Source organism: Camelus dromedarius, chromosome 3 (assembly GCF_036321535.1).
Source record: "Camelus dromedarius isolate mCamDro1 chromosome 3, mCamDro1.pat, whole genome shotgun sequence".
NCBI classification, from domain to species: domain Eukaryota; kingdom Metazoa; phylum Chordata; class Mammalia; order Artiodactyla; family Camelidae; genus Camelus; species Camelus dromedarius.
In genome coordinates, this window is record NC_087438.1 from 114,222,926 (window position 1) to 114,236,271 (window position 13,346).

General features: G+C 42.1%; 1 protein-coding gene across 2 annotated transcripts in view; it reads right to left on the reverse strand.

Moving 5' to 3' along the window:
• The window catches only part of ZNF496 (zinc finger protein 496), a 33,076-nt gene that overhangs the window by 8,113 nt on the left and 11,617 nt on the right, over positions 1 to 13,346 (reverse strand). Inside the window, exons 7-9 of one of the 2 annotated variants that reach the window (XM_031449453.2) lie at positions 3,268 to 3,379; positions 2,661 to 2,768; positions 1,505 to 1,618 (exon numbers count right to left, since the gene is read on the reverse strand). In XM_031449453.2, the coding sequence (XP_031305313.1) occupies positions 1,505 to 1,618; positions 2,661 to 2,768; positions 3,268 to 3,379 (334 nt within the window). Of the gene's footprint in view, positions 1 to 1,504; positions 1,619 to 2,660; positions 2,769 to 3,267; positions 3,401 to 13,346 lie in introns of both variants that reach the window. The other variant, XM_031449452.2, reaches the window with a different exon arrangement.

Sequence of the window (13,346 nt, forward strand, 5' to 3'; positions counted from 1 at the left end):
ATTCACAGAGAAAACACGAAAAGATATTCTATCTTAGTGGCAGCATTACAGTGTGCTGGCCGTCTGGACAGACACAAATGGAACTGGCTGGAAGCATCCTTCCTGAGTGTGGGTGTGGGGTGTGGACCCGTCACCTGCTGTCAGAAGGTGTGGGAAGGGCTACCAAATAAAACTGGTGCCTATTCTTGGCAACCCATCGTCTCTCCCTGTTCTCAGATAGCAACCTTTAGCTTCTTGCCATTTCAAAGGAGATTCGGTGTCAGAGCCCAGCAAAGGGAGACTGGAGCTGAAAATTCCTCTGGGGTAATGAACATCCACATTCTAAAAGTATGCTGCCATGGCGGAGAGACATGCTGTGGGCGGGGCAGAAGCCAGAGAGGATTCAAAACGCGTCTTGAGAATGGAGCACTCATCAAGCCTAACTGAGAGTGGGCCACACGTGAGCGATCACCCCGAGCGTGCAGAAGCAGGCTCCCGAGAAAATCAGGGGCGAGCACCTAAGCTTTTAGGGAGGAAGCACTTACTGTCCATCCAGACCTGCGGTCACTTACATAAACGTACAACCCCTCTTGTCTACATAGTACGGGGCGGGGGACGCAAATGGCTGTGACCCTGCGTGGATGTAGGTGGAAATTCCAGAATATTGTGTAAATCTTGCCTCAAAAGGGCATCACAGGTAAAACGGACTGTGCATGAGTCAGTCTTCATAGTTGCAAAAACCTCTATGATACAGTGGGTTTAAGTGACGATCAGGGACTTGCGCATGAGGTTTGGAAGAACTCCTGAACCCAGAGGACATTAAATATGGCGGGATTTTTGTCTTTGCCTCCGGAGGTGGTGATTTTTAACAACATGACTCAGACTCTGAATGGCGGCTACAGCTGAGAGCAGCTGGAGCGCACTCTGCAGAGGCGCCCTGCCCCTTTCGGCACCCTGCAGCTTGCTCCTTAGTTCCACTTTGTCCAGGGACTCGGCTCTTCCACGCTCAGGGAGGAAATACGCAAACCCCACACCCTGCCACAACCCACCAGGTACGGCAAGGAGGGGAGGGCTCAGACTGGGGGTTAGCGGGGAGATTCCTAGCAAACAGAACCAGGGCAGGCAGCTGGTAACCCTCCAGGCGCTGCCAGCAGGGATTTTAGAGTTCAATTCCCGAACCTACCACCACCGCCCCCCAGTAGCACAAATGGATATACACACACCACACACATGTATGCATCAACACAACACGTACTTGTGCACACACACACCAGGCACGCACACTTTCACAGACACACACATGTACACACACAACACACCAGACACACTATGCACATACACACCACACCACACATGCTGTTACCACATGCATGCACACACATACACAGATGCACACTTAGGCACCACATCACTCCCCAAACTACATGCAAATATGAGCTCACATACACACCATGTACATACACACGCGCAAGCCACACATCACACACATCACACACACACCCACACCCGCCCGGCCCTCCTTTACCTGAGCAGGTGCTCTGAGCAAGCGCTGTCTGCTGGCAGGTCTGGAAGTCGGGAACCTGCAGCTCATCCCGTTTTCTTCTTTCTTCTACCTGGAATGGCTGGAGGCCTGGGAAGTCTTTCCCGAGAAGAAAATGAAAGAATTGATTTTTCCTGCAGCCGCAGCACTACTGGGGAAGGCACCTGAACAGACGCCAGGCTGTGATCCGAGAGCAGGCCTGGGCTCCCGAGAGGGAGGGAGGCCACTCAGTAAATGTTTGTTGAGCATGTGAATTCTGCAGGCAAAATGGGCCAACGCTACGAATGTGGGTTTTGAAGCTAGATCCAGGTTCAGCCCCGTCTACTTGACGGTGGACAAGTGACTGCCAACCCTGTTGTCATTTCCACTTTCTCTGTGCAGACGCTGCCTAAGTGCAGCCTGGACACAGCTTGCTGGGGCAGAGATGGGATGGGAGGCTGGCCACACCAGAGGCCCTGGATGCTTGTTCCAGGTGGGGATGGTGAGCGAAGTCCTGATCTGCTCTGTGCCAGCTTTAGGTCCCAAAGGAGGAGGGGAGTGGGGCTGCTGCCTCTACCATACAAAGGCTTTTCCCCTGAAGGCGCAGGCGTCTTGAGGCATTCAGCATGGTAGTTCTGAACACAAGCTCTGGTGACACAGAAAGCTGGGGGTGTGGAGGGTGCCTACATGTGCATCTGTGTATTTCAACTTAGCCCCAGCACCTGTCCGCTTTCCCCACACGACTTGCAGTACGTGGCTGGAAGGAGTAGACAGGTGAGGCGTCCAGAGGCACTGTGCCCAGTGTCCAGCTAAGAGGTGGCATGCCCTCCCCCTCTCCTTCCTGACTTTGGAGAGTCCCTGACCTCACTCGTGGAGGGGGCCACTGGGCTGTCGGCACAAGCCAGGTACCACTTATAACAGAGGAGATTTTCCCATCACATCCTAGTCTGTGGTTGGTGGAGTGCAATCCGCACACCTGGCAAAATTAAAACCCCACGTTCTTTCTGTGAGGGATCAGGGAGGAGGCAAGACACATTCTACCAAGACGTGGTCCAGAGGTGACAGAGGGCTGCAGAGAGATGGCACAGGGAGCAGGCCTGCCTCTGGCCGGCGGCAGCCCTCCACCCTGCTCTAGCCGCCCAGTTCTGATGTCATTACTCACCCGAGTAGGACACCTGGGACATGTCCTTCCCCTGGAGGTCCTGCAGCTCTGGAACACGTGGCTCATTCTCCTCTCCCTGGGAGAGACCCAGCTGGGCAGCCGCGTCATCTGTTCACAGGAAAGGGGAGGACACACATTCATCCGTGCTCTGCTCCCCCGGGAAGCCAGGGTAGGAGGAGGGTGGTGACTCTGGGACAGGTCCAGAGGGAGAAGCCAGAGGGGCGCACAATAGGCCATGACATCAACAGGGGCCAGGCAGAGCCACAGAGAAGTGGAAAGTCCAGACAGAGCGAGCAGGAAGAGGGCAGGGGAGGGAGGACGCTGAAGGGCCAGGTGTGGCCTGAGGCATCTTTTAGGCTCATTAGTTTAAAAACCAGCTATAAAGAGAGCCTTCGGATAGGAATGACAGAAGAAAAGCAGTAAAACAGCCAGGCAATAAGCCCAATTTACATGGGACTGCAGCAGGGATGCTCACTCTGCAAAGTGGCCTTGGGGCCACTATGATAGTGACCGCCCATGGGGCTGGGGGGAGGGGTACAATGAGGTCTGAAATGGGCCCCCTCGCCCTGTTCCTTGGTCTCAGGAAGAGAGGGGAGTTAAGTCTTACTTGGAGGCAGTGAGACCCCGCAGTCCTCCCCAATGATGAACTCTCCGTAGAAGCCAGTCTGGGCAGGGTCTAGAAGGGACCAGTCCTCTTCCGAGAAGCAGAAGATCATGTCCTTGAAAGGAGAAACCCGGTTCTGAAACCACAGGAGAACAGGTACACCTCAATCCAGGGACAAGCTAGCGGAGGGATGCTACAAACAAGTGGGAAGCAAGATGGGGCTGAGGCAGAGCTCCCAGCAACGTGTGCAGACAGGAGAAAGAGAAAGCAGGCAGGCTGCTCCAGAGCTCACACTGCTTCCCCAGTTCTAGCCTGAGATCTACCTCGTATGTATCTAGTTTGGCTGGATCCAAACAGTGGATGTCTCCCAGGGTGGCCAAGGATGTATACAGAGAACGGCCCTCCTACGCAGTGCTGGGGAGGCTGCACAGCCACAACTCCCAGGCGGCCAAATGGGGAACACCCACCAAATTAACAATGTGCTCATCCTTCAATGCAGATTCCACTTGTAGAGTTTATTTTTTGCACATGGGCAGTGTGAGGTCTATATGAGCACTTTCACTGCAACATTGATGCAATAAAGATGGAAAACATCTGTGCTCGTCAACAGAGAACTGTGTAAGTGAGCAACAGGACATCCCACAAAGCATGATCACAGCCCTACCAGAAGTAATAAGGGACTCTCTGCACTGAGTAGGAAGCTCTCCAAGGTGTTCTGTTACATGAAAAAGCAGCTGTGCAGAAGGCTGTCTAGATGGCCCCCGTGTGCACCATGCCTAGATATCCTGACTGCTGGCTGCTTCTGTGGGGGTAGCTGGGACCCCCAGGGTCAGGTGCAGCAGGGAGGCTTTTCTTGCACTTCGTGTTACGAACCGTGGGAATGTGTCAAAAATTAACTTTAATTTTTGAAATAATGGCATAGCCACATAATACCAGGAGACCATAAAAATAAAAACATCATTTACAAAATAGAGATATACATTCTTGCCAGTTAGAGCAGGAAGCTAGGTTCTCAAGTTTCCTGCAAATACTAATGAGACAACAGATTGACAGTAATGTAAATGTCATTGAAAAATTCTTCATTTTGTTTGTAATAATCTGGAGCCTTGGTCATTTAATAGAACATCTGGGAGAAGTAAAATGTGAAAGATGAACAACTATTGGTCTAGTTGACACTTGTTTGTACCTTCTAATCCCAGAAGAACAGAAATACATAAATGTATTGTTTCTACTAAGCATGTCACTATTTACTGGCTTCACAGCCACACAGTTTCTGTAGAGTGTTTCAGTCACAAAGCATTTAAAATAAAATTCCATTTTGGGTTAAAAGAAAACAAAACAAAACAAGTCCTTTATAAAGTTAATTGGAAAGGACTTCAAAATAAAATTTTGAAGGGAAAAAATGCAACCCATAGTACTTCTGTATAATATACTAACATCTTTTTTTTTTTTTTTAAGAATTCATAATAGACACATATCCTTGTATCTAAATCTCTGGAATTACCAGTCCCTGCCATCCGGTTGGTTGCCCTAGGGGCCGGGTGTGGGGGGTGTGGTGCAGGCATGGGAAAGGAGAGTTTTCAATGACTCTGCTCTGATACCTTTGGACTCTTCCTTCTTCACATACACCCTTTAATTTTTAAAATTAAACCTAGAGAAAACAGAGCAATACAAGGAATAGGAGGAGCATACAACTCCTCGACTAGATTCAGTAAATTAACATCGTGCCCTTTGGTCATTTTCCCCCTCTCACATACGTGGTAAGTGGTACGGTGGGTATGTTTACTCATTCTCCTGGATCCCTGGGGACATGCAGGCACCACGACATGGTACCCCCATGTGCCTCAGCATGAATCTCCTGAGAAAAAAGTTACTCCCCTACATCAGCACAATTCTTGTAGCACAGTGGTTCTCAACCAAGGGGGATTGATTCTACACCCAGAGGATATCTGGCAATGTTTAGAGATATGTTTTTCACCACTAAGGGGTGGGCATTACTGACACTGAGTGGGTGGTGGCCAAGGATGCTGCTCCACACCCCTGGGGCTGCACCTAAGACAGCCCAACGCGACCAAGAACCATCTGGCCAAAACGTCACTAGTGCCACTCTAATACTCCCCAAATTTAATATCAGTTCAGTAATATCATCTAGTGTCTCCTGAATTATGAAACAGCATTACCCTTTCAAGGAAAAAAAAAATTATGAAGAGTTCCACAAGTGACTGACAAGAAGTCAAGATTGGGAGCTGTTGGGTTAAAGCTGTCTCGTGGGCCCCCAGAAATCTTGCCAACCACACCTTGTGTCTTAAAATGTCAACCATCGGAATACAAGTGAAATTCAACAGTCTTATATTTACATTACCGCGGGCATACGTTTACAATTATTTATGAGGATTTTTTTTTTTTCGCCCAAGTCCATTTGATTAGAGAAGATTCAAAGTGTGGTGCTCCCCTGGGCACTTCAGGATGTAGGAAAATAGGCCTTCAAACTCGATTGGGAAGATGCACATTTCTGGGCAATATCTGGGAGAACACAGCAGAAGCATACCCGTGCATACCCTGCGATCCAGTAATTCTATTTGTAGGAGACTTTCCTAAGGAAATCATTAGGGATGTGTGCAGAGATGTGTGTAAAGGACGGAGAACACACTGCTTGGCAGAATCGTACGTGAGGTTTCTTTTCTTCTTTACGCTTTTCTCTAGCATCTGAAGGCTCACTCTAAGCATGTATCATTTATATTTTATTATTAAAAATTGAAACAAAATACCCAAGTACCCCCACTAAGGTGTAAAAATTATTAACAGGTAATAGTCTTTGCTTCAGGTTTTCTTTGAAAGGGTGTGGTGCATCACAGGTGGCATTATGGTTTCCTCTGAGCTCCTGGTCCCAGTCTCATCTCTAGACCTTCCTAGAGGTCGGCTGCATCCTGGATTTGGTGTTTAATATTCTATGTGTGCTTTTTAGACTCCCACTACATCTGAATATAGTTTGAAGTAACAGCCCTGTTTTGTATGTTTTTAATGTTAAACTTACCTTACACTCACCATTCTGTTTAAGATTTATTCATGTTGATACATGTAGGTGTAGTTCACTGACTTTCATGTATTTAGTTTCATAGAATTATTCTACTGTTGACAATGTTCATGTTTTCCCCAGTACTTTGCTATTACAAGCCAACAGCTCGATGAACTCTCTTATCTGTCACCCCATCCATGGGCATCTCTCCAGAGCAGAGATGCAGAGGGAGCATTGGGAATACACATCTTGATGGATATTAAGGATTTCCACATCGTTCTTCAAGTGGGGGACGTAAGGTACACTCCCACTGGCAATGCACTGGCATGTCTGTTTCTATACACATTTGCCAACAACACTGGGTACTGTCAAATGTCTAAGCTTCTTGCAACACTGTGGGTATGAAGCACTCATAAAAGTGTAACTCCTCTTTCCTTGAAGAATAACTCTCTTTGGGGTTTACTGGCCAATTGAATTTTGTCTTCTTTGAGATGCTCATTTATTTTCTTTGCCTATGTTTCTATTTTCTAATCAGTTGCTCTTCCTGTTTTTTTAACCAATTTCTTATAAACTGAAATTCTTTACTATCATAAAAGAAAAGATGACACTATTTCAACTAAAAAAATTGAAACATGTTTCAATCACCTTATGGTGGTATAAATAATCAGTAATATTAGCAATATAGAAAGAACTGCAAGAAAATGTTTAACAAATTGGTAAGGTGACTATTTTATAAAAGAGTACAAAATCAGAAATGTGGTTTGGAACAAAAAAAGGCCAACACAGAAGAGGAGGAAAAGTTCAGAAACAGAATGTGGTACACAAAAAAATTTAACCCATAAGAAAAAACAGAACCTAAATGCTAGAGAGGATGTAGAGACAAGGAACCCTCCTGTACTGTTGGTGGGAATGTTGGTGGGAGTGTAAACTGGTACAGCCACTGTGGAGGACAGTATGGAGTTTCCTTAAAAAAACTAAAAACAGAGTTACCATATGATCCAGCAATCCCACTTCTGGGCATATATCTGGAGAAAACTATAATTTGAAAAGATACATGAACTCCAATGTCCACAGCAGCATTATTTACAATAGCCAAGGCATGGAAACAAACTAAATGTCCATCGACAGATGACTAGATAAAGAAGATGTGGTACAATGGAATATTACTCAGCCATAAAAATAACATAATGCCATTTGCCACAACATGGATGGACCTAGAGATCATACTGAGTTAAGTAAGTCAGACAGAGAAAGACAAATATCATATGATATCACTTACATGTGGAATCTTAAAAAAAAAGATACAAATTCTATTTACAAACCAAACCAAAAACAGACTCACGGACATAGAAAACAAACTATGGTTACCAAAGGGGAATAGGGGGGAGGGATAAATTAGGAGTTGAGGATTAACAGACACACATTATTATACATAAAATAAATAAACAACAAAGACCTGCTGTATAGCACAGAGTACTATATTCAACTTCTTGTAATATATAATGGAAAAGAATCTGAAATGAAAACAAAATGTATACATATAACTGAATTACTTTGCTGTACACCTGAACACTGAACACAACACTGTAAATCAACTATACTTCCATAAAGATTAAGACAAAAAAGAAAAAAATTTAAGTAAAAGATTTAAATAAGATCCAGAGACTCATAATGCAACATAAAGACATCTAGGTTTCAATAGAAGATCACTCACTATATCAAGAACCAGGAAAATGTCAAACTGAATTTAAAAAAGGACTGTCGTCTAGGTGCCAATAATGAGATGGCAGAGATGTGAGAACTAATGACAAAGGTAGAAGCTGTGATAAAAATGCTGTAATGAGCAATTACAAGAATGCTTAAAACAACTGAAAAAATAAAGAGCAAAGAAATAGAAGGTCTTGGCAAAACAAAAACAAAACACAGAAGATTTAAACAATAACTGGATACATCAACAATATATGGAAACATTAGAACTGAAAACCACAATACTGAAATAAAGAGCTCAGTAGATGGGCTCAGTAGCAGAACAGAGGGGCAGAAAAAAGTCAGCCAACTTGAAGGAAAAAAAAGAGAAATTGTCCCAATCTGAAAAACAGAGAAAACAGACCAAGAAAACATGAACAGAGTCTCAGGTTAACTCTGGAATGGCAACAAAAGATGACATCTGTGTCATCAGAGTCCCAGAACTCTCAAGTCAGTGGGACTGAAAAAGTACTCGAAGAGAAAAATGACGCAAGACTTCCCAGATTTGAAAAGAGACATAAGCCCACAGAATCAAAAAGTGAAGTAAACTCCAAACAGATAAATGCAAAGAAATCCATGCCAAGACATATCACGACAAAGTTCTGAAACCTAAAGACAAAATCAGAAAAACAAAAATCTTAAAAGTAGCCAGAGAAAAATGAAACCTTCCCTACAAGAGAAAAGGAAATTTGAATGATGGCAGGTTTCTGGTCAGAAGTCATGGAGGCCAGAAGGAAGGGACACCGTGTTCTTCAACTGCTGAGAGACAACTGTCAACTGTGGATCCTACATCTGATGACAATACCCTTCAGGGATGAAGTAGGAATTGAGACACCCTCAGATGAGTCAAAAATAAGTACAGCTTATTTATCGCCAGCAGACTTATCCTAAAAGAGTGGCTAAAGAAAATTCTCTAAACATAAAGGAAACAACAAAAGAAGGAACCGTGGAACATAAGAAAGGAAGAAAGAAAATGTTAAGCCGAAATATGAGTAAATACAGGCTTTCCATCCCCCTTTTAAGTTTCCTAAGTAAGGTATGATAGTTGAAGCAAAGGTTGTAACACTGTCTGACGTGGTTCTAAATGTAGAGAAACTATTTAACTCAACTGAAGTATAAAAGGGGGAGGGGGAAGGGATGTAAAGCATTGTGTTAAGTTATGTATATATAATACTTAGAGCAGTCACTGAAAAGGTATATTGACAAAGATTCTTTGCTTGACCAAACCTTAGTCAGGTTCCTGAACCTTCCCCTGGGCCCATCTGTGCACTTCCGTGTAAAACCCAATTTTAGCATGAGTCAGTTTTAGTAGAACCTCCTGTTTTCCATGTCTGATTGGGTTCCTCATCACTCATCACCCCCTAGGTGATGGTTCATCACCTTGGCCTGTCTTCAGCAAGAATCCTGGTAGGTTGGTCTAGCACGAATCCCTTTTATCTTTATACTTCCTCTTAGTAATTTTCCATCCACCTACCTCCCCCCAACCTGCTCCTTGGCTATAAGCTATAAATTCCCACTTGCTCATGCTGTGTTTGGAGTTAAGCCCCATCTCTCTCCTCTACTGTAAAATCCCACTGCAGTGGTCCCTACATCTACGGCAGTGGTCCTGAATGAAGTCTGCCTTACCATCTTTAACAAGCATCACTGAGCATTTTTTTTAACAATATAAAGATATACACTTGACAACACACTAGGTAAATCAAAACTGAATTCTTCAAAATGTTTGAGTAACTCACAGGAAGGCAAGGAAAAGAAAAGAAACAAAAAACAGAACAAACAGAAAAAAAAAAAGACTTAAGTCCTAACATGTCAATAATTACATTAAATACAAATGGTCTATGTACATCAGTTAAAATGCAGTGATTGACAGAATGGATTAAAAAATATGACCCAACTATATGCTGTTTAAAAGAAACTTCAAACCTAATGATACAGGCTAAGTGGAAGTGAAAGAATGGAAAATACTTACGCAACTATTAATCAAAAGAAAGAGTAGCTCTATTTACCAGATAAGTAGACATCAGAGTGAAGAAAATCATGAGATAGAGGAACATTACATAATAATAAAAGGGTCAACCCAACAAGAAGGCACAGCAATCCTAAATGCATATGCCCCAAACAAGCGAGCTGCAGAATGCAGGAAGCAAAAACTGACAGAACTAAAGGGAGACATAGACAAACCAACTACTATAGTTGGAGATTTTAACATCCCTCTTCTCAAAAACGGATAAAACAATCAATTAGAGAATAAGCAAGGATACAGGAGAGCTCAATAGCGCCATCAACCAACAGGATCCAATCAATACTCAGAGAACACGTCACTTATCAACAGCACAGTATGTCTTCTTATTGAAATGCTCACAGAATAGATACCCAGATGGACCATACGCTGGATCATCAAAATCCTGGAAGGAGAGGAGAAACTCCAAACAAATTTGAAAGAGTCGAAATCATAGAGTGTGTTCTCTGAAAGCAATGGAATCAAACTAGAAATCAATAATAGAAAAATTCCCAAGTCCTGGGAAACAGAACACCACACTTCTAAAGAATCCTTGGTTCAAAGAAGAAGGCTCAAGGGAAATTTAAAAATACACTGAAGTGACTGTAGACAAAAATACATTGTATTACAATTTGTGGGCTGTTACTACAGCAGTATGTAGCTAAAGCAGGGAAGCCTATAGCACTAAAATGCTTGTATCAGAAATGCTTACATTTGAGGTAAAGTCTCAAACCAATAATGTAAGCTCCCACCTCAAGAACCTAGAAAGGGAATAGTAAAGCCAACCGAAACACGCTGCATGGAGCAAGTAATGAAGATGAGAACAGAAATCGATGAAATTGAAAATAGAGAAGCAACAGAGAAAAATCAATGGGACAATGAGCTAGTTCTTTGAAAACATCAATAAAATTGAAAACAAGACTGACAAAAAAAAAAAAGTATAAATTTTCAATATCACGAATGAACGAAGGATATTGCAGACCTAACAAAAAGATGATAAAGAAAAACTACAAATAACTCTTCATGCATAAATTTGACTACTTTGATTAAATGAAACAATTCTTTAAAAAACACACACTATCACAACTCATCCACCACGAAACAGTATAAATAGCCCTATAACCATTCAGGAAGTTGAATCTATAATTAAAATACCACCCCCACCCCCCCCCACCCCCCCAGGTTCATCTGGTTTTACTGGAGAATCCTATCAAATGTTCAAAGAATTAACAACAATTCTACACACTCTCTTTTAGGAAATAAGAAGAGGAGACACTTTCCAATTCATCTTCTGAAGCTAGTATTACCTTGACCAAAACTAGACAAAAACAGCAAAGAAAACAAACAAACAAAACCACTGACCAATATTTCTCATGAATATAGATATACAAATCCTTAACAAAATAATAGCAAATAAAGTTCAGCAATATATAAATAGAACTTTGTACCATGACAAGAAAGGGTTTATTCCAGGGATGCAAGATTGGTTCAATACTCAAAAAGCAACCACTATAACCCACAATATTAACAGCCCAAAGAAAATTCACATGGTCATATCAACTGAAGTAGAAAAGGCTTTGATAAAATTCAATAATCACATATAATAAAAACTCCAGGAAAACAGAAAGTGAGAAACTTCCTCAACCTGTTAAAGAGAATTTACAGAAAATTCACAGCGAACATTATACTTAATTGTGAAAGACTGAATGCTTTCACCCTAAGCAGGAAAAAGGCCAGGATGGATGTCTGCTCTCATCACTGCTGTCTGACACTGTGCTAGAAGTTCTAGCCAATGCAATGAGGCAAGAAAAGGAAATAAAGGCATACAAACTGGAAAAAAAGAAATAAAACTGCCCTTATTTGCAGAAGACATGATTGTCTACATAGAAAATTCAGGACTCTAAACAAACAAACAAAACCCTCCCTAAACTGGGTGCATCAAACCAGCAAGATCACAGAATATAACGTAAACATATAAAAATCAATTTCTTATACTCTAAACAGGTATGTTGTCATCAAAATAAAAAATATGTTATCACTTACAATTGCTCAAAAAATGAACAATCTAGGTATAAATCGAACAAAACACATGAAGAATTTATATGCTGAGAATTACAAACAGAGACAAAAGAGATCAAAGAAATGGATAAACGGAGAGGCAGACTGCATTCACAGACTGAAAGACTCAGATGCCAGAAATGTCAATGCTCCCCAAATTGATATACAGGTTTAACAAAACTCCTATCAAAGTCTCAGTAAGACCTTTTGTAGATACGGACAAGATTATTCTAAAATTCAGAGAAAGGCAAACCAAGTGAAATAGCTAAAATAATTTTTTAAAAAAAGAGTAAAATGGGAGGAATCAATCTACCCAATTTCAATACATAGTGTGTAGTTACAGTAATCAAAATCCTGCAGTACTAAGTAGAAAGAGACAAATAGACCAATGAAACAGAACAGAGAACCCAGGAATCGCCCTGTACAAATATGCATAACTGATTTTTTGACAAAGGAACAAAAGCAATTCAATGGAGGAAAGATAACCTCTTCAACAAATGGTGCTGGAGCAACTGGATATCCACTGGCAAAAAAATACAAAGCTCGACCTAAGTCTCACACCTTACACAAAAATTACAGATCATGGACCTATATGCAAACGGATCACAGATTATGGATTAAATAGATCATTAACTTAAATGTAAAATGTGTAATTATATAACTAAAAAACAGGAGAAAACTCTTTGGGGTCTAAGGCTAAGCAAAGAGTTCTTAGACTTTACACCAAAAACATGATTCTTAAAAGGAAAAACTGACAATCTGGACTGAATGACAATGTAACACTTTTGCTCTGCTAAAAAAAAAAAAAAAAAACCGTTAAAAGGATGGGAAGCCAAGTTCCAGAGCAAGAGGAAATATTTGCAAAACACATATCCAACGAAGGACAATTATCTAGAATATATAGGGAGCTCTTGAAACAACAGTTAAAAAAAAAAAAAAAGTAAATGGTTCAATAAGAACATGAAAGTCATGAAAAAACATTTCACAGAAGAGGATATTGGGATGGCAGATAAGCACATGAAAAGATGTCCAGTATCATTAGCCACTAGGGAAAATGCAAATTTAAACCATCATGAGATACCGCTTATCAGAATGGCCAAAATAAAAAAAGTGACAACAACAAACAGTGGAGGATGTAGAGAATGTCGGTTGGTCATACACTGCTCGTAAGAATGTAAATGGTATCACTGCTCTGGAAAAGGAGATAGTGGTCCTGCAGGACTAAATATGTAGTTGCCACTCAACCCGACAATTGCACGCCTG